The 21,585-nt window shown below is 44.9% G+C and overlaps 2 protein-coding genes across 2 annotated transcripts in view; one reads left to right on the plus strand and one right to left on the minus strand.

Moving 5' to 3' along the window:
• Nucleotides 1-21,585, minus strand: part of LOC126481682 (H(+)/Cl(-) exchange transporter 4) — a 403,512-nt gene that overhangs the window by 263,926 nt on the left and 118,001 nt on the right. The window lies entirely within an intron of this gene.
• LOC126481684 (lysozyme c-1-like) overlaps nucleotides 8,597-21,585 on the plus strand; it is a 29,586-nt gene continuing 16,597 nt past the window's right edge. The window contains exon 1 of the mRNA XM_050105626.1: nucleotides 8,597-8,871. Within this exon, the coding sequence (XP_049961583.1) occupies nucleotides 8,603-8,871 (269 nt within the window). The 5' untranslated portion in view covers nucleotides 8,597-8,602. The remainder of the gene's footprint in view (nucleotides 8,872-21,585) is intronic.

A 21,585-nucleotide genomic window follows, 5' to 3' on the forward strand; every position in this document is an offset into this window, starting at 1 on the left:
CACACTGTTTTCAACTTCTGGTCGAGATTACGTCCCAAGAGTGAAACATGGCGAGGGTTCAGTGATGAATTGGGAAGTCATGTGATGGTAACCCATAAGCCACACAATTACAATGAAAGGTCACATTTCCGCTAAGAATTATGTGACCACTTTGGCTGACCACGTCCACCTCACAGTACAATGTTTGTTCCCGAATAGTGATGCTGTGTTTCAAGACGACAGGGCTCTGTTAACATAGTTCGCTTCTTTTGGAGCTGGTTTTGTGAGGACGAGGATGAACTGTCGCGTCTACCTTGGCCACCACAGCCGGCAGATCTCTATATTGTTGAACCTTTGTGGTCTACTTTAGAGAGAAAAATGCGTGATCGCTGTCCACCTCCATCATCTTTACCCAAAAGCTTTCCTACACCGTATTAGAGGTGATAATGTGTTATAGAAGAACAACTATAGTTGCTTAATTGTTGTAAGAGTGCGTAGATAGGTTTCGAGTTACCATTAATATGGCACAGCCTCCTGGACCACATGTACTTTCCACAAACAGGACAGTAGCAAGTAAATTATACTATCTGATCGAAAGCCTAAAGCTGCTGCTTTTCTTAAATGTTATTTACCAGTATTTTGCTTCGGGACAGAGACCTGTTCGTATACTATACTGCGCAGAGCGTTAGCATGCGAGAAGTGAAGGAGTTGGAACAGCAGTTCTCCTTGGAAAAAAGCTGTTTACGGTTACTCTGTTTATTGTTTTTTTTTTTTTTTTTTTTTCGTCTCTAGTTTAACCTGACTGTTACAGCCGCTCCAGAATAATCTGTTTCTGAAATAACTGACGTTCGGGTTTTTATTGATACTATTTCCAAGTAATAAGTGTAGACTCTGAACGCAGATTTAATAATTATAATAATAAAGGAGTAGGAGATCTCGATCGACATGTGTGGAGACTGTAGCAGAAATCTGTCTCATTGTCTCCAGCAAAGACGACCAAGGTGTAGGAGATGGGCGCGGCGACGGACAAAGCGACAGGTCACTACTTGATTTTCCTGCATCATCACTTTTGGATGGCATCAGTTATTCGCCCTGAAGCATCAGCAAAATTAATACTTCCGTTATCATCCCAAGCTTATAGCATGTCAATAAAACTACATGTATATCAATCAAATTTACTTCTCTCCAAAGGAACATTGTGGGCCTTTTCTCTTTACAAGATGTCGTAAATTTGTTGTGCCTCCTCCTCTTTTTAAATTTTCAAAGGAAACAGAACATTGAACTTCGTTTCTAACGCGGTTCCTAAAATACTTCCTAACTAGCCATGGATACATTTTACAATACAACCGATGCCCGAGGAAGACAGTGAGAAATTACGGTACTCACTGATCAGCCAGAACATTACGACCACGTACATAATAGCAGGTATGCACATCTGTGGCACGGATAACAGCAGCGACACGTCGTGCCACGGAAGCAATGAGGCCTTGGTAAGTCGCTGGAGGGAATTGGCACCACCTCTGCACGCACAAGCCGCCTAATTCCCATAATGATGAGCTCTGACGCCAAGTTCGATCACATCCCAGATGTGTTCCATCGCGTTCAGATCTGGCGTGTTGTGGGACCAGAACATCAACTGGAACATGTCACTGTCTTTCTCGAACCACCCCATCATACTCCAGACATTGTGTCATGGCGGAATATCTTGTTGAAAAATGCCACTGCCGTCGGGAAACATGATCGTCATGAAGGTGTATTTGTGGTCTGCAACCAGTGTGCGATACTCCTTAGCCGCGTGGTGTCTTGCACGAGTTCCGCTGGATCCATGGACGCCCACGTGAATGCTCCCCAGAGCATAACGCAGCCGCCGCCAGCTTGTCTCCGTCCCCCAATACAGGTGTCAAGGAGCTGTTCCCCTGGAGGAGGGCGGATTCGCACCCTCCCATCAACATGACGAAGAAGGTATCGAGATTCATCAGACCATGCAATGCTCTGCCACTGCGCCAACGTCCATTGCCGATGGTCACGTGCCCATTTAAGTCGTAGCTGCCGATGTTGCAGTATTGCGGATGCGGTGGCCCATCGTTAGACCCATCGGTGCACTGTGTGTTCATACACCCTAGTACTCTCCCCCACAGGTCGCCGCCTGTCCTGTTTTACCACTGTGCCCTGCCTACGACGTCAGATATCTGTAATGAGGGGCGGCTGCCCAACCCCATGACGTCTGGGCGTGGTTTCACCTTGGTTTCGCCACGTGTTGAAGACATTCGCCATAGCACTCTTCGAACACCCGACAAGTAGTGCAGCTTCCGGTTAATCACAGTCTGCCCTCGGTCAGGCAGACAGATCGCGCGCCTTCTCCATTCTACACACGGACACCGCTCTCACTGTGCACAGTGCGTGTGTCTGAAAAGCAAAGATTCCTTGCCAGGTGACGCTGCTATCGCCTGGACGGATTTATGTAGATAGTAGGGCGGTGGTGATAATGTTCTGGCTGACCGGTGTAAGTAGTTTAGGGGCCATTCTTGCACATTCCACATACACGTCTCCTGTCTAATAGGCCACTTAACAATGTGGTAGGTACGGCATTGTCACCGCAGTGCTATATCGCGTCTTTGTTGCTAGGTTCTAACTGTTATCGTTGTTATTAAAATAGCTAAGTACCTTTGACACTGTGTCAACTGTTTGGGGTAATCTGAATCGTTACATTGTTCTTATAAGATCAGGTTCGCCGAGATCGTTTATAAATATTTTTATTGAGTAGCCGTTTCGACAGATCTGTACTGCCATCATCGGATCTGAAAGTTCAATAAGTTTATTTACCTGTGTTGTCATCATCGGATGTTATTGTTGTGGTCTTCAGTCCGGAGACTGGTTTGATGCAGCTCTCCATGCATCATCGGATAAGGAAGTTTAAGAAATTTATTGATGTTTTATTTCATTAAAAGCAATAGAATCTGCGACATGAATATTCGAAAAATTTATTGCAATAGAGGTATGAAGCAATTGGGAGGACGACTACCGTATCCTAGCTGCACATTCAATCACTGATACGAATGCAACCCACCAAATGTTTTAGTTACTCCAGTGCACAGATCTGTCGCAACCAGCAATCAGTAAAAAGATTTACTAGCGATCTTGGTGAAACCGATTTTTTAAGAATAACATATTAAAATAGCAATGACAGTTTTTCCTAATATTTCAAAGCAATGGAAATCTTACGAATATAAATTACTCGTTTTTTAAAAAACTTTTATTTAAAAACCAAATGTTTTAGTAGTTTGATAAGCCAGTTTTTTACCAGTTATTAGAAAAAAATTTAGAAAAGCCTGTTATTATACTAGACCAAACAAATAACAAAAAATACAGGTTCTTTGGAACTCAAATAGTGGTATCGGTTTTAATTAACTGGTTTATTCCATCGCTAGAGAGGAGTGCCGGACCTGGTTCTGATCCAGCAGAAGATGGCCAATCGTTGGTCTCGTACAGCGATCAGCCAGCGTGCAGATGTTGTAGCGTGCTAATCCTCAATCTCCCCCCCCCCCCTCAATCTCCCCTCAGAAAGCCGGCCGAAGTGGCCGAGCGGTTAAAGGCGCTGCAGTCTGGAATCGCAAGACCGCTACGGTCGCAGGTTCGAATCCTGCCTCGGGCATGGATGTTTGTGATGTCCTTAGGTTAGCTAGGTTGAACTAGTTCTAAGTTCTAGGGGACTAATGACCTCAGCAGTTGAGTCCCATAGTGCTCAGAGCCATTTGAACCATTTTTTTCCCCTCAGAAAACACTCTAAGGTTAGAAGCCGTCTGGCTTGCCTCCTTCCATTTATATGCTAAATTCATCTGCCCCTTGTTACGACTGGTGATAGGCAGGACAGTACGTTTTATCATGCAAAAAGTCTCATGACCTTATTTAAAGCTGTGGAACGTATTTTATGAAACTGCAGTGATTGTCAGTTTCATTCTAAGAATGCTTGAAAACAGCTCCATTCGCACTCAGCTGAGAGCAAGTGAAAGGGAAGACCACACGGCATTCAGAGGGTTTGTTCCGGCATACCCATGTCAAGGAGCCACCTGAGAGGGCTCACGGAACTGGCCAATCAATCAAGCTAAGACGGTGTTCGCGGAATAAGGCACGGTTGGGCTCTGTAGAAGGCTGTGGGCGGTAGTCTCAACATTTATGGCGAGAAATCACAAGTCTCCGAATGTCTGGAGAAAGGCGGTGGGAGGAGATGCCTCGTGGGGCTCCCTTCACTTCGGTAGGCTTCCGGAAATGTGTAAACAACGCTCTGATTCGCCCGTCGCCTACTGACGTCAGACAGCAGACTGGTGAGAGTATGTGTGGGCGTTTGCAAAGGGGACATACCGTTGCCACAGCACTGTTAATCCCGGTTCCAGTGATAGCATCATTTTACGAGGGGTACCCATAAAAAGCCGAATATTTTTTAAAGCTGTAGATTTACGAAGTGTTTATAAAACAGCCTTATCCCCTTCAAAATATTCTCCATTACAACTAACACATTTGTCCCACCAGTGCTTCACAGTTCGAAACATTTTTTGCAAATATCTTTAGAAATGGCCGGCAGCTCCTTCCTCGTTTTTTTTTGACTTCTTCAATGTTATCAAATCGGTGTTCTTTCATGCCCCTTTTCATGTGTGGAAATAAGTCACACGGAGCTAGGTCAAGTAGTAAGGTGCATGGGGCAAAGGCACCATGCCATTTTTAGCCAAAAACTGTCTAATAGAGATGGCTGTGTGTGCAGGTGCATTGTCGTGATGGAAGAGCCAGTCTCCTGTCTGCCACGAATCACATCTTTTTTTGACGAAACTGTGGCACAGTTTCCTTAAAACATCCATATAAAAGGTTTGACGGTCTGTGAGCACAAGCTCTCGAATTTGTTAAATATTTTCGGTCATTTTATGGATGTCCAGAACAAGATTTGTCATGAGTTTTTCCCATAGCGTCATCTTGGTAAGCTGTTTTCAACATTAAAAACAATTTCAGCAGCATTTTAACCGAGTAGAAAAGAAAATTTCACAGCCGCGCGTTGTTCACTTAAAGTTGTCACCACAGGAAACGAAACAAGAACAACACAGCGCTAGCAAAAGCAATCACTGCAGACAGAGAGAACAGGCCACGTCAACAATACAGGCGGCACTGAACTTGGCAATGAGTTGCGCTATACACGCCTAGCGGTAGAAATGCGTACTACGCAAGCTCCGTCCACGGCAATGTTATTCCTGCTTTCTTTCGGGTACCTCCTCGTAATTTATTATTCAGTCAGCCACTGGAGTAACTCAAACGTTTGGTGCCTTCTATTCGTATCAGTAACTGAACATGCAGCTTGGATATGAAAGTCGTCCCCCCAGTTCCTTCAATACCTTTATTGCATGCAATCACTTTTTATAATATTCATGTCACTGAATCTGTTGCTGTGTCATTACTTTCAATGTAATAAACCATCAGTTTAATTTCATTTGTGTTTCATTTGAAGTAACTTGTAGTTTTCTTCAGTTTATCATTATTATTATTATTATTATTATCTGATGATTGAGTAAAAATACTCATTCAATAGGATTTTATAGCAATTCCCCAAGGACCATTTCTGAGATAGCGATTCCGTTGGGCAGTTAAAATTTTGTAACGGTTATTAAGCGGTCTGAGACGGAGTCTATGCATTTCCATCATTTCGGTACGATTACACAACCACATGCCGTGGGATTTCGCAACACGATACACAAAAAGTTAAAATACGAAGAGTATAAAATTCACAGACATATGGCGTACACGATTCTTCCCTTCGGTAAACCGTCGACGGTGGCAACAACAAGGACATTCGGCCACCGAATTAAAGGACACTACTGGCCATTAAAATTGCTACACCACGGAGATGACGTGCTACAGACGCGAAATTTAACCGACAGGAAGAACATGCTGTGATAAGCAAATGATTAGCTTTTCAGAGCATTCACACAACGTTGGCACTGGTGGCAACAGCTAAAACGTGCTGACACGAGGAAAGTTTCCAACCGATTTCTCATGCACAAACAGCAGTTGACCGGCGTAGCCTGGTGGAACGTTGTTGTGATGCCTTGTGTAAGGAGGATAAATGCGTACCATCACGTTTCCGACTTTGATAAAGGTCGGATTGTCGCCTATCGCGATTGCGGTTTATCGTATCGCGACATTGCTGCTCGCGTTGATCGAGATCCAATTACTGTTAGCAGAATATGGAATCGGTGGGTTCAGGAGGGTAATACGGAACGCCGTGCTGGATCCCAACGGCCTCGTATCACTAGCAGTCGAGATGACAGGCATCTTATCTGCATGGCTGTAACGGATCGTGCAGCCACGACTCGATTCCTGAGTCAACAGGTGGGGACGTTTCCAAGACAACAACCATCTGCACGAACAGTTCGACGACGTTTGCAGCAGCATGGACTATCAGCTCGGAACCTTGGCTGCGGTTACCCTTGACGTTGCATCACAGACAGGAGCGCCTGCGATGGTGTACTCCACGACGAACCTGGGTGCACCAATGGCAAAACGTCATCTTTTCGGATGAATGCAGGTTCTGTTTACAGCATCATGATGGTCGCATCCGTGTTTGGCGATATCGCGGTGAACGCACATTGGAAGGGTGTATTCGTCATCGCCATACTGGCGTATCACCCGGCGTGATGGTATGGGGTGCTATTGGTTACACATCCCGGTCACCTCTTGTTTCCATTGACGGCACTTTGAACAGTGGACGTTACATTTCAGATGTGTTACGACCCGTGGTTCTACCCTTCATTCGATCCCTGCGAAACCCTACATTTCAGCAGGATAATGCACGACCGCATGTTGCAGGTCCTGTACGGGCCTTTCTGGATACAGAAAATGTTCGACTGCTGCCCTGGCTAGCACATTCTCCAGATGTCTCCCCAAGTGGAAACGTCTGGTCGATGGTGGCCGAGCAACTAGCTCGTCACAATACGCGAGTCACTACTCTTGATGACCTGCGGTATCGTGTTGAAGCTGCGTGGGCAGCTGTACCTGCACACGCCATCCGAGCTCTGTTGTTGTTGTGGTCTTCAGTCCTGAGACTGGTTTGATGCAGCTCTCCATGCTACTCTATCCTGTGCAAGCTTCTTCATCTCCCAGTACCTACTGCAACCTACATCCTTCTGAATCTGCTTAGTGTATTGATCTCTTGGTCTCCCTCTACGATTTTTACCCTCCACGCTGCCCTCCAATGCTAAATTTGTGATCCCTTGATGCCTCAAAACATGTCCTACCAACCGATCCCTTCTTCTAGTCAAGTTGTGCCACAAACTTCTCTTCTCCCCAATCCTATTCAATACCTCCTCATTAGTTACGTGATCTACCCTCCTTATCTTCAGCATTCTTCTGTAGCACCACATTTCGAAAGCTTCTATTCTCTTCTTGTCCAAACTGGTTATCGTCCATGTTTCACTTCCATACATGGCTACACTCCATACAAATACTTTCAGAAACGACTTCCTGACAATTAAATCTATACTCGATGTTAGCAAATTTCTCTTCTTCAGAAACGATTTCCTTGCCATTGCCAGTCTACATTTTATATCCTCTCTACTTCGACCATCATCAGTTATTTTGCTCCCCAAATAGCAAAACTCCTTTACTACTTTAAGTGTCTCATTACCTAATCTAATCCCCTCAGCATCACCCGATTTAATTTGACTACATTCCATTATCCTCGTTTTGCTTTTGTTGATGTTCATCTTATATCCTCCTTTCAAGACACTGTCCATTCCGTTCAACTGCTCTTCCAAGTCCTTTGCTGTCTCTGACAGAATTACAATGTCATCGGCAAACCTCAAAGTTTTTACTTCTTCTCCATGAATATTAATACCTACTCCGAATTTTTCTTTTGTTTCCTTTACTGCTTGCTCAATATACAGATTGAATAACATCGGGGAGAGGCTACAACCCTGTCTCACTCCTTTCCCAACCACTGCTTCCCTTTCATGCCCCTCGACTCTTATAACTGCCATCTGGTTTCTGTACAAATTGTAAATAGCCTTTCGCTCCCTGTATTTTACCCCTGCCACCTTCAGAATTTGAAAGAGAGTATTCCAGCTCTGCCTGACTAAATGCCCAGGCGTATCAAGGCCGTTATTATGGCCAGAGGTGGTTGTTCTGGGTACTGATTTCTCAGGATCTATGCACCCAAATTGCGTGAAAATGTAATCACATGTCAGTTGTAATATAATATATTTGTCCAATGAATACGCGTTTGTCATCTGAATTTCTTCTTGGTGTATCAGTTTAATGGCCAGTAGTGTAAAAGAAATGACCCGAATCCTGAAATCAGTGTAGCTGGTACGAGACTGGGGAAGAGACAGACAAGGGTATCCGCTCAGAGCGGTTACTGGACAGTGTTTGTTTAGGGGCTCGTGATTCAGCCGAGCCGTGCGCGGGCGGACTTTGCCCAGTTTGGCGTCGGCGAGGAGTGCCGATTGCCGGTAGCCGCCCGCGGCTCCCTCCCCCGCCGCTGCCACGGCGGCTGGCGCGTCTTCCCACGGCGCCCCCACCTGCGGCGGCCGCTCGCTGGGCCCGGCGCCGCGCTCGCCACACCAGTCTCCCAGCATCCTCCGACGCGATGCGACGACCTCCTCAGACTCTGGCGCTGCCGGCGCTGATTTCGACGGCGCTGGCGGCCGGCGCGTGGCTGGCGCTGGTGCGCGCCAAGACGTTCGAGCGGTGCGAGCTGGCGCAGGAGCTGCGCTACCGGCACGGCCTGCCCGCGGCCCAGGTGCCCACCTGGGTGTGCATCGCGCGCTTCGAGTCGCTCTTCAACACGTCCGCCGTGGGCAGGCTCAGCGGCGGCAGCCTCGACCACGGCCTCTTCCAGATGTCCGACGCCTACTGGTGAGCCGCACTGCGCTGCACCGCCCGCATCAGGCCCCCTTCCCAATCAGCCCAAAAGTGGAAACATTTTACCCATAACGGGGCGAGGGTACACAACAAAGACATACTGTTACTGCCAGCTTCCCAATTTTTGTACGGGTTTTGGGTCTTCCGTGGACCACGTGAACAACTACTTCATCTACACCTACATACATACTCCGCAATCCACCATACGGTGCGTGGCGGAGGGTACCTCGTACCACAAGTATATCTTCTCTCCCTGTTTCACTCCCAAACAGAACGAGGGAAAAATGACTGCCTGTATGCCTCTGTACGAGTCCTAATCTCTCTTATCTTTGTGGTCTTTCCGCTAAATGTAAGTTGGCGGCAGTAAAACTGTACTGCAGTCAGACTCAAATGCTGGTTCTCTAAATTTCCTCAGTAGCGATTCAGGAAAAGAACGCCTCCTTTCCTCTAGAGACTCCCACCCGAGTTCCTGAAGCATTTCCGTAACACTCGCGTGATGACCAAACCTACCAGTAACAAATCTAGCAGCCCGCCTCTGAATTGCTTCTATGTCCTCCCTCAACCCGACCTGACAGCTATGCCAAACGCTCGAGAAGTTCTCCAGAATAGGTCGTATTAGTGTTTTATAAGTGGTCTCCTTTTCAGATGAACCACATCTTCCCAAAATTCTACCAATGAACCGAAGACGACTATCCGCCTTCCCCACAACTGCCATTACATGCTTGTCCCACTTCATATCGTCTGCAATGTTACGCCCAAATATTTAATCGACGTGACTGTGTCAAGCGCTACACTACTAATGGAGTATTCGAACATTACAGGATTCTCTTTCCCATTCATTTACAAATGTCTATATATTTTTGAGTTAGCTGTCATTCTTTACACCAATCACAAATCCTGTCCAAGTCATCTTGTATCCTCCTACAGTCACTCAACGACGACACCTTGCCGTACACCACAGCATCATCAGCAAACAGCCGCACATTGCTATCCACCCTATCCAAAAGATCATTTATGCAGATAGAAAACAACAGCGGACCTACCACACTTCCCTAGGGCACTCTACATGATACCCTCACCTCTGATGAACACTCACCATCGAGGACAACGTACCGGGTTCGATTACTTCTAAATAAACTTCCACTTTTCCCAATAATTTTTCATTCGATGAGAATGCTGTTGTCTTCGAACTTCTGACTACTTGGCTCCAGTTTTATTGTTTAGTTTTCTCCTGAGGTGAGAATCCAAAACATTCTATGTAATAAAATGGAACACGTGCAGCCGGCCTTTCGATGTTACTTACGCTTTAGCTACCAGTTTTGGTGATTCAGTACATCATCTTCATTCTGTAACTGACGCTGAGGGGGTGAACCCCAATCGTATACACGATCCCATCAGTGGCCAACATCTATGAACTGGTTTCCGTGGACATCTATGCTTCAATGGTTCAAATGTCTCTGAGCCATGGGACTTAACATCTGAGGTCACCAGTCCCCTAGAACTTAGAACTAGTTCAACCTAACTAACTTGGGTCCGCAGCTCGTGGTCGTGCGGTAGCGTTCTCGCTTTCCACGCCCGGGTTCGATTCCCGGCGGGGCCAGGGATTTTCTCTGCCTCGTGATGACTGGGTGTTGTGTGATGTCCTTAGGTTAGTTAGGTTTCAATAGTTCTAAGTTCTAGGGGGCTGATGGCCATAGATGTTAAGTCCCATAGTGCTCAGAGCCATTTGAACCTAACTAACCTAAGGACATTGCACACACCCGTGCTCGAGGCAGGATTCGAACCTGCGACCGTGGACACCTATGAACTGGTTTCCGTAGACTACTGTAACAGCGATGATATGTTTGCAACCGTCAACTACCAACTACAGACACTACGGAAACCAGTCTCTATCGATCCATCATGGACAGTGGACATCGGCTGGTTAAGTAATCGTCAATGTCAATAAAATTCATCAACAGCCGTGTAACTTAAGATATTACTTTCTTTTATTGTGAAGGCTAGCAGTTTCAGCATTTCATGACGCCATCTTCAGGCGTGGATAGATGCGTATGCGGCCTGGAGCTGGCATAATGAAATACTGAAACTGGTAGCTTTCACAATAAGATAAAAAGAATATCTTAAGTTACACGGCTGTTGCTGAATTTTATTGACGCTGACATCCACGGAGATCAGGTTGGTTGGCTGGTTGGTTGATTTGAGGGAGGGGGCCAAACAATGAGGTCGTCGGTCTCATGTGATTACGAAAGCATGGGGAAGGAAGTCAGCCGTACACTTTCACAGGAACCATAGCGGCATTTGCCTGAAGCGAGTTAGGGAATTCACGGAAAACCTAAATCAGCATGGCCGGAAGCGGGTTTGAACCGTCGCCCTCCCGAACGCGACTGCAGTGTGGTAACCACTGTGCCAGGGTGTGCACATGGCAGGAGGTGGAGAGGTTCCATTCTTCCAATATTTTGCAGGAGCACAACGGTGTTACTCTAGGCGTCATGGTGTGGGGAATCACCACGTATGACTTCTCGTCAAACTGGCAGTGATTGAGGGGCCGAAGCGCACAATAACCCTGGGTTCGTTGTGGGGCGGCGGTGGGGTGGGTGGACTGCTGGTCTGATGTGGGGTTGTGAACTACTGAGGGCTACGACGGAACAAAGCCTCTCTGTCGTGTCTAGGTCCCTGGTTTCATACATGACACACGATACTCCTACTTTCAAAACATGCTGCAAGTTACATTTGAAAGCCCTCAAAACTGCACTTGAAAAGATTGTAAGTCGTATCATTTGCTTTCAGTTCACTTTCGCAAAATTATAGACTTTTTTCCGTTTCTGTGTTTCATTCACTTTTTCCCTGACAACTGTTCTCAGTTCAGAGAGCACAAAGAACGTCGGCACAGTCAGATTTTATTCTGCATACTCTGATAACACATCGACGCATTTTAGCGCCTCGGTGTAGTTGATAACAGGTTCCTCGATCGCCTAGTTTAGGCTCTCTTCCCCTACCGAACATACTTTCTTCATTACATCCACTTAGCTGCTCAGTTAACGATTCATACGCATCGCTCCTTGACCATCAGTGGATTTCTTCATCTTCGCAACCAGAAATTTGTATTCTAAACTACAACAGACTTCTTATTCCTTTTTTCTTTCAAAAATCGCCGATTGGTCCTCCATATCATCATTCTTCCCATCGCAAGAGGCCGATACATCGATAGAAAAGCGTGACCTTTTATGTAGCCGACGTACAACAATGTCGGACTTCTTAGCTGCAGCCATTAGATCTGTATGTGTCTGTTAATAGTGCAGGATAGCATGACATACAGCTATTGCGACCGCTTTAGGTATGTGGTCGTATAATTTGTTGAAGATATTTGATATTTCTAGAACATTACATATTTGCCAATGAAGATATCAATAGCCCTTATCGTGCCTCTTAAATTCTTCATATTTCACTATGATAGAGCAGCCTTACATCAGAATCAGTTCTTCAGCCAGCTGTGGCTGTGGATGCCTCTTTTGACAGCGCACGTTACTGAAGGGCAGTCGATCTTCGTAACACACTTTCCTGGGATAAATATATTGCACGTCCATTCGATGTGTATGTGTCTGGTATATCCGTTGATGAGGCTAGAACCGTCGAAACAGATCACTGTATAATAAAATGAAGACCATTTAATCAGTCTGATTTTTTCGCTTATCGAACGATAACGAGCCTAATAATATTTTACGCGTTTATCTCGTAAACAAGGCGGCAGTTATTATTTGATGTAATCTCATTTACCCGCGTTAGTTCTGTTTCTCTCATTCTGTCAATTACCTGCCAAGTAATTTATCGCAATGAGCACGCAATCACCGCATTTCAGTAACAGCCGATTATGGTCTCTCCAATCTCTCCGTGGGCGTTACGAGGTAGTTACATTAACTACCTCTAACATGCGAATAACTGGTAATGTTCTGTGGGTCTTCATTCTCGTGTTTAACAGAAACAGAAACAAAACCAGGGATCGTCTAAAACAAATGATGGTGACGATTATGGCGGCAAGTCGCGCATAGAAATTTATTCTGTGGACGTGACTGTCGTATTTTCTAAAAGTTCAAATGGCAATATTTGCCTTCTATGAACTCAGTGCTTTTCGGTTATTAGTTTAATAACAATAGCCATTACGAACCCTTTACCAATAAAGTGTGTTTTCTCAATTTCTATTACAGGCTTCTTGGGGCATAGAGGAATTAGTAGATACAGTTCTTACGAGGAACACACGTCCGCGAATGATCCTTTGACTTTCAGGTCTCATGCTTCACTTGAACTTTGAAGAGGGCACGGTCGTCAATGCTTATTGTAATCATGGTGACAGCACATACCATTTTTGTCCGACCACAACAATGGCTCCGAGAAACCGATACTTTAGTAACCAGAAGGGTTGACTATGGTGCTCCACGGACTCGCCGCACTTTCTACTTTAAAAAGCACGTCTTTCGTGACGAAAAAGAGAACCCGACGAAGAGCACTTCAAACACTGCCCATGCCACGGGCTCCTGTAAAGCACAGAGGCAAGTTCATCGTCCCCGCTGAGTGGGTACCCGCGACCCCGAGATTTTAAAGTCATCCTGTCTTCAAACTTATTTCACGTTCAAACGGTTCATTTCCGGATTGTGTTACTTATCAAAACTGCATCAACGAAGTCCCCTACACAACCATTACAAACCTGTAGTATGAATTATGAGACACGCCATATATTACTCATTAGGTGAAGCATACAACGAATAAGTTCTTTACCGAAAGACAATTATGTCCAAAAGCGTTTACATGCTCTTAATAAAGCAGCATACACAATAAGCGAGCGGAGCGAAAGAGTTCGTATTTTGTAATACAATCACAGCAGTTCTACCTCTTCGTTGTTCATTAAATTACTTACAGCTTAATTCATTGGTCTAACATTTGCTGTAGTTTTGTCCCGAGGATCAAATCTCCTTCATATTTCAAGTAACTGTTCTTCGGGACTGCAAGTAATCGCTTTGGCGTCTGAGACTGACATGTTATTAAGGGAGTGAATGATTAGCACTTTCGTTCCTGGGTCCATTGTTTTCCCAGCGGTACAAACTGCAGGTAGAGGACACATCTACGACATTTCACAATACGGACACTGAAAACCATTCACATATGAAAGAGACTGAAACAAGAGATAACCATCACAATAAATTCAAAATAAAAAATATAAACTGAGCTCCATAAGTATAATATAATAACTCACGTACCATACACTTCAGCAGCATTTCTTCTTTCTGGTTTTGATATTGGCTCCTAGTGTCAATATTTATATTTGAATTCTATCCCTATCCTGTGTAACTATATCGTCTACATCTACATGGTTACTTTGCAATTCACACTTCAGTGCCTGGCAGAGGGTACATCGAACCATTTTCATACTACTTCTCTACCATTCCACTCTCGAATGGCGCGTGGGAAAAGGAACACCTAAATCTTTCCGTTCGAGATCTGATTTATTTTATTATGATGATCATTTCTCCGTACGTACGTTGGTGTCAACAAAATATTTTCGCATTCGGAAGAGAAAGTTGGTGATTGAAAATTCGTAAATACATCTCGCCGCAAGGAAATCGCCTTTGTTTCAGTGACTGCCACCCCAACTCGCATATCATATCAGTGACACTCTCACCCCTATTACGCGATAACACGAAACGAGCTGCCATTCTTTGCACTTTTTCGATGTTCTCCCTCTATCCTACCTGGTAAGGATCCCACACAGTGCAGTAATATTACAGGAGAGGACGGACAAGTGTAATGTAGGCTGACTCTTTAGTGGGTTTGTCGCATCTTCTAAGTGTTCTGCCAACAAAGCGCAGTCTTTGTTTCGCCTTCCTCACAATATTTTCTATGTGGCCTTTCCAATTTAAGTTGCTCGTAACTGTAGTTCCTAGGTATTTATTCGAAAGGGCCTATGACACTACCTTGCGGAACGCCAGATATCACTTCTGTTCTACTCGATGATTTACCGTCTATCACTATGAACTGTGACCTATCTGACAGGAAATCACGAATCCAGTCACACAACTGAGACGATACTCCATATGCACGCAATTTGACTAATAGTCGCTTGTGAGGAACGGTATCAAAAGCCTTCTGGAAATCTAGGAATATGGAATCGATCTGAGATCCCTTGTTGACAGCAGTTACGCATGAAAGTAAAGACTGGCTTAACTTTTGACTACAGATGACGATTCCAGACACTTGTTAATGCCTGACATATTCTGTATTACGCCAGAACTTCAGAATTCGTATACCCACACTACAGCTATACAGAAACTGTTTCTCTTGGACAATTCAAAACGTGACTAAAACATTTTATGACTATTAATTACAGCACCTAGACAGCCCTTCTTTATAACATCGAATCAGTAATCATTGCTTAAACTGAATCACCGATGGCACATACACATCACAGCAGACTATGACAGATACATCTACGCATTTTTCTACCACCATTAAAGATTTGATAAACCGATACACATAGCATTTGCATAGGTTTAGAGAGATTTTACGATAATGTTGACTGGAATACAATTTCTCAAATACTGAAGGTATTGTATTGTATGGTAACCGGGGACCTAGAAACGACGGAGAGGCTCTGTCCCCGCCGCAGCCACAGTGGTCCGCAACCCCACGACGACTACCACAGTCCACTTCAGCCCTCCGCCGCTCCACACCGAACCCAGGGTTATTGTGCGGTTCGGCCCCCGGTGGACCCCCCAGGGAACGTCTCACACCAGACGAGTGCAATCGCTATGTATGTGTGGTAGAGTAATGGTGGTGTACGCGTACGTGGAGAACTTGTTTGCGCTGGAATCGCCAACATAGTGTAACTGAGGCGCAATAAGGGGAACCAGCCCGCATTCGACGAGGCAGATGGAAAACCGCCTAAACACCATCCACAGACTGGCGGGTTCACCGGACCTCGACACAAATCCGCCGGGCGGATTCGTGCCGGGGACCAGGCGCTCCTTCCCGCCCGGAAAGCCGTTTGTTAGACCGCACGGCCAACCGGACGGGCAATTCTGAAGGTAGTTGAGATAAACTATAGAGAGCGAAAAAATTATCTGCAACTTGTACAGAAACCAGACTGTATTTACAAAAACCAAATGATTTGAAGATCGGTAGAAGTTAAGAAGGAACTGAGTAGCCCATCCTCGAAGTTGTTCACTGTTTGGACTAAGTAAGGAGTGATGGGAACCTAGGAGTTACTTGGGAATGTAATTAAAGTTCAAGTAGAAGAATAAAAAAAAATTGACATTAGCCGAAGACATTGTAATTCTGTCAGTCATGACAAAGGAATTAGATCAGTTGAACGAAATGGATAGAATCTTTGAAAGAGTTTATATGATGAAAATAAACATAAATAAAACAAGGGCAATGAAATGTAGCTGAATTAGGTCAGTTGATAGTGAATTAGATTAAAAACGAGACTCTCAAAGTAACGATGAGTTTTGTTATTCCGGCAGCAAAATGGCTGCTGGTGGCTGAAGTAGAGAAAATATACAAGGGGCGTTCGATAAGTGATGCAACACATTATTTTCCTCGGCCAATTTGGGTTGGAAAAAAGCGTAATTTGTTGTGGAACACCTTAGGATATTCCACCTTCAGCCTCTATAGTTTCATGACTTTCCGATAGGTGATGGCGCTATACGTGTGCTTCCAAATGGTGTCTGTAACGGAGGTGTGTTCCAGGCAGAAAGCCGGAGCATCGCAGATATTTGTAAGCACCTGCAGAATGTCTACGGAGTCCTAGTAGTGAACAAAAGCACAGTAAGTCGTTCAGCGAGGCTTCTGACACCACCGCAAGAAGGTTGTGCAAACCTGTCCAATTTCCCGCGTGTCGGCCGGCCGCACACAGTCACGCCGTGACTCCTGCAGTGTTGGAGCGTGCGGGCACTCCCATTCGAGGCGTTCGACGTATCACAGTCAAACACTTCCTGCTTAACTGGACGCGTCTGTCGGTAATGCTCACTCACTCGTCCACCATTTGGGGTACCCAAAGGTGTGTGTTTCTCCGCTGCGTTGCTCGACGCCTAACAGAAGACCACAAAGAGCAACAAACGACCATTTGTGCGGGGTTGCTTGCGCGTTGCGAGACTGACCGTGACGATTTTTTGTCGAAAATAGTCACAGGCAAGGAAACATGCGTTCATCACGTCGAACCGGAAACGAAACGGCAACCCATGACAAAGCAAAGCCTCACACAAGTCCGTGCACCCGAGAGAAGCTCACAAAACTTCATTGGACTGTTCTTCCTCATTCATCTTACAGTCCGGATCTTCCACCTTCCGACTTGCATTCCTTTGGCCAAATGAAAGCTGCACTTCGTGGAAAGCAGTACGTGGATGCTGGGGAGGTTATCGGTGGAGCAAGACGTTGGCTCCGTCGCCGACCAGTAGAGCGGTACCATGCGGGCATGGGGACCCTCCCAGTAGGGTGGCGTAAGGCCGTCACATCGAACGGAGATTATGTCGAAAAATGGGGTTTTGTAGACAAAATATTGGGGAATAATATGTAGTATTGGAATCCTGAATAAACCCAATCTGCTTTAAAAAAAAAAAAATGTGTTGTATTACTTATTGAACGTCCATCGTAAAATGGTGCCTGATAGTATGAATAAAAGCGTTTCTGAAAAAGAGAAATTTTTAACATCGAATATAAATTTAAATCGCAGAAAGTCTTTACGAGATTGTTTGGAATGTAGATTTATACGAAAAAAAATGTGTATGAAATCTTATGGGACTTAACTGCTAAGGTCATCAGTCCCTAAGCTTACACACTACTTAACCTAAATTATCCTAAGGACAAACACACGCACCCATGCCCGAGGGAGGACTCGGACCTCCACCGGGACCAGCTTTATACGGAAGTAAAACGTAGACGATAAACAGTTCATACAAGAAGGAAATAGAAGCATTTGACATGTGGTCCTAGAAAACAATGTTGGAGATCAGACAGGCAAACGGATATCCAGTGAAGGGGTACTGAACCGAAATAGAGGGAAAAGAAATTTATCACAGGGCTTCACCAAAAGTAGAGATCGGTTGACGGGACGCATCATAATGCAACAAGGAAAAGTCAGTTTGGTAATGGACGAAAGCGTGTGGGGGAAAAGTTGTGGGAGGAGACCAGTGCTTGATTGTGGTAAGCAGATTCAAATTCACGTGAGCTGTAGTAGTTGACACAGAGATGAAAAGTCTTGCACAGTTTCGACCACCATGAAATGATGCATAAAACCATTCTTCGGACTGAAGGCCACTGCAACACGGCTACTACGATAAAGGAAAACAATAATGGAATCATAGGAAGGCCTATTTACGCTGCAACACATCACCAGAATTTACTAATCTCACTCTTGGAGCCATGCGTGACCGTTACGGAAGTCATTTTCCGGCCGCTGTGGCCGAGCGGTTCTAGGCGCTTCAGTCTGTAACCGCGCGGCCGCTTCGGTCGCAGGTTCGAATCCTGCCTCGGGCATGGACGTGTGTGATGTCCTTAGGTTAGTTAGGTTTAAGTAGTTCTAAGTTCTAGGGGACTGATGACCTCAGATGTTAAGTCCCTTAGTGCTCAGAACCATTCGTTACGGAACAAACAGAAAACGCCCAGAACCATGAATGAACGAAACTTAGTCGAACGGCACAGACGTCTGTCTTCATATTCTCTGAAATTCGTCCAATTTAACGATAGCTAGTCTTTGCATGATATTTATAATAGCCAAACACTACAGCAAAGATGTGGAAAACGTGCTGAAAAAGGAAACAACACTTTCTGGGACGAAGAATGCTGCTACCAGTTTTTATGACATCACAAAGCAGGTTGTTCACTTCCCATTTGAAGAACCTGGAAGCAAGGTGAGGAGCGTGTTCCTGCTATTATGTACGTCATTTCTGATTTCAGCGTTAACAGAAGACAGCAGAGAGTGACCTGGATGACGACCGTTTTTCTTACTCTAAATGTCACAAGCAAGAAGCCCTTGTCCTGACTGTAGCCACTGAAGGTCTACGCGAAAGCTGTACTGATGGCGTTTGCAGACAGGATGTGAAAGAAGGTAACAAATTGTAAAACGACGATGACACGGCTGCGGCAGACGGGAACCTGCTGGGGAGTGGAAATGGGGACGCGCCGTGACCTCGGAAGGCGTTCGGGGTAGACCCAGCTTCGTAAGAGAGGCGCATGCAAATCGTGCGCTGATGCAACAGCAGCCTGCCGACTGCTGAAACAAAGCCCGGTTCCTCTCACATGTGCTCGTACATACATTCCTAATGCATGAAGCAACGAACGGCACAGTAACTTGACTCTTGAAGTGCCAACACTGAGCTACGCTGCGGATCACACAACTGAAAGCTTGTCGCCGGCCGGTGTGACCGAGCGGTTCTAGGCGCTTCAGTCTGGAACCATGCGAATGCTATGGTCGCAAGTTCGAATCCTGCCTCGATCATGCATGTGTGTGATGTCCCTAGGTTAGTTAGGTTCAAGTAGTTCTAAGTTCTAGGGGACTGATGACTTCAGTATGTTAAGTCCCATAGTGCTCAGAGCCATTTTAACCATTTGAAAGCTTGTCCATTCCAAGACGTTTATTTTGATGCATGTCATATGCGACCTACAACAGTGTGGCCACATCGCGTCTGGTCCATTTTGAATGGTATATCGGTTGCGAAAATATAATCGACTTCTAAATTGTAATGTTATGTGTGCCTCATTGCTGTTTTTAAAATTAATTTGCGCCTGATTTTATTCTGAGAAGCTCACTGATATATGTAAATACCGTAAATGTAAATGTGATTCAAAAAGTACTTGAAGTGAAGTGAAGCGCAGCTGGACAGCAAGAAACTCTTTAGCGCGCAATCCCAGCAACTACAGTAGTTGTGAATCTTTAAGCATGGACTCTAAAAAAAAGATAATTGATTTATTAAAAAAAGAGGACAGTTAATCTTTATCTTGTGGAAAGAGGACGTGTTGCTAGGCCGTCGTTCAGAACGTATTGTTACATTTAATGAAAATTAATATTTTAGTGATAAAAACGAGTAAAGTATGTGGAAGAGTTGCGAAATATTTATGTATACAAATTTTCTGGAAGAGAAGAATAGAAATATCTTGTTTTTGGAAGAGGAGGTGAACTTCATTGTCGTCGCCGTCTATCAATCGACAGAATTGTAAGACAGTTTTCATTCAATAAGTATCAACCCCTCATAATTTCTTAATTACAGTAATTGGATTATGTTCTTGTACAATAGTATTGTGCTGAACTCCACAGACCAATTTTGATGTAGCAGGACGTGTAGTTTGAAGGAAGTTTGTGTGCCAAGCAATCTCCTTTTCTCACGAATAGCAGATTGCTGTTTGATCTTATTTACTTACAGCAGTGGTCCCTTGGGTATGAAAAGCTAAGAAAACTTGGGCTCAACGCTATCCGCAATACGGCCAAGAAACTAACAGAGTCATATTTTAAACCTTAAAGAACAATAACTTCCTCCAAATTGTAATACGTCACCAACTGGTGCAGAAGCTGATCATTCAGGAGGCAGCAACCAAAATTCAGGTACCAGTTACAAGTAAAAATCTCAATCAAAAATCAATCTCTCTCTCTCTCTCTCTCTCTCTCTCTCTCTCTCTCCAAACACATAAATAAATGTTCATATTATTAAGATAAAAGTTATTATATAAAGTGCCATCTCAGCATTCCTGGAATACCGTGAGCAGTTTGAGAATTTTGATCATCCACATCATGACTTGCTGGTTTGAGATACCCACTCACCGAGGTCGTGCGGCCTCTGGACTTAACACGTCCCGCCGCGTCAAGGGTGTACCACGAGTTCCTCGATTGAGGGAAATGGTTGCCAGCATGAAACGCTCCTTTCGTCCCGCCCCGAGGTTCCTCGACGTCGGGAAAAGTCGAAACCAGGACCACGGGCCGAGTCCACGCACTAAGGCGCCTGTGTGGCGCATGAGACAAATTAAGCGACTTACTGCTTCTTCTTCTTCTTGTGCCTTTGTTCCGCATCGGCGTGGAGTCGGCATATTTATTAACGGATTTGGCAGTGTTATTTTCAAAGGCCGTCCAAATGTCCTTCATGTCACCACTCTGTTCGTTTACAACTAAAAATAATTTCGTATGACACAATAATTTTTTGTAAGGTGGTTCCGCCGTCAGGTGGCAGCACCAAACAATTTCTAGGTCAAGACAGCCTGCATAGCCATGAAGTGCCCATCATTCAGAGAAAGTGTGCCATAAAGTTTTATCGATGAAAAAATGGCGACTAGAATAATAGAATGGTGACCTCAGAGACCTTCACATTACCCCAGAACCCTTGCGATGTGTTCACTACGTCAGTTAAAACTGTATTTACACTCCCACAGGATGGTAGGTGCACAAGTACAGTAACTTCGAACCTCTGTATCTAGGTAACGGATAATGATGTGGAAAAAATTCAGTATTCCCCCAGAATATCATCTTAACAACATATAGCAAAATTTTCAACGATTTACCAAGAACAGGAATTACAGAACTGTTCCTTTTCGTACCCAAACATCATGGCTTTTCGTTCAAATGGCTCAGAGCACTATGGGACTTAACATCTGAGGTCATCAGTCCCCTAGAACTTAGAACTACTTAAACATAACTAACCTAAGGACATCACACACATCCTGCGACCGTTGCAGTAG

The sequence above is a fragment of the Schistocerca serialis genome, chromosome 5 (assembly GCF_023864345.2).
Source record: "Schistocerca serialis cubense isolate TAMUIC-IGC-003099 chromosome 5, iqSchSeri2.2, whole genome shotgun sequence".
NCBI lineage: Eukaryota > Metazoa > Arthropoda > Insecta > Orthoptera > Acrididae > Schistocerca > Schistocerca serialis.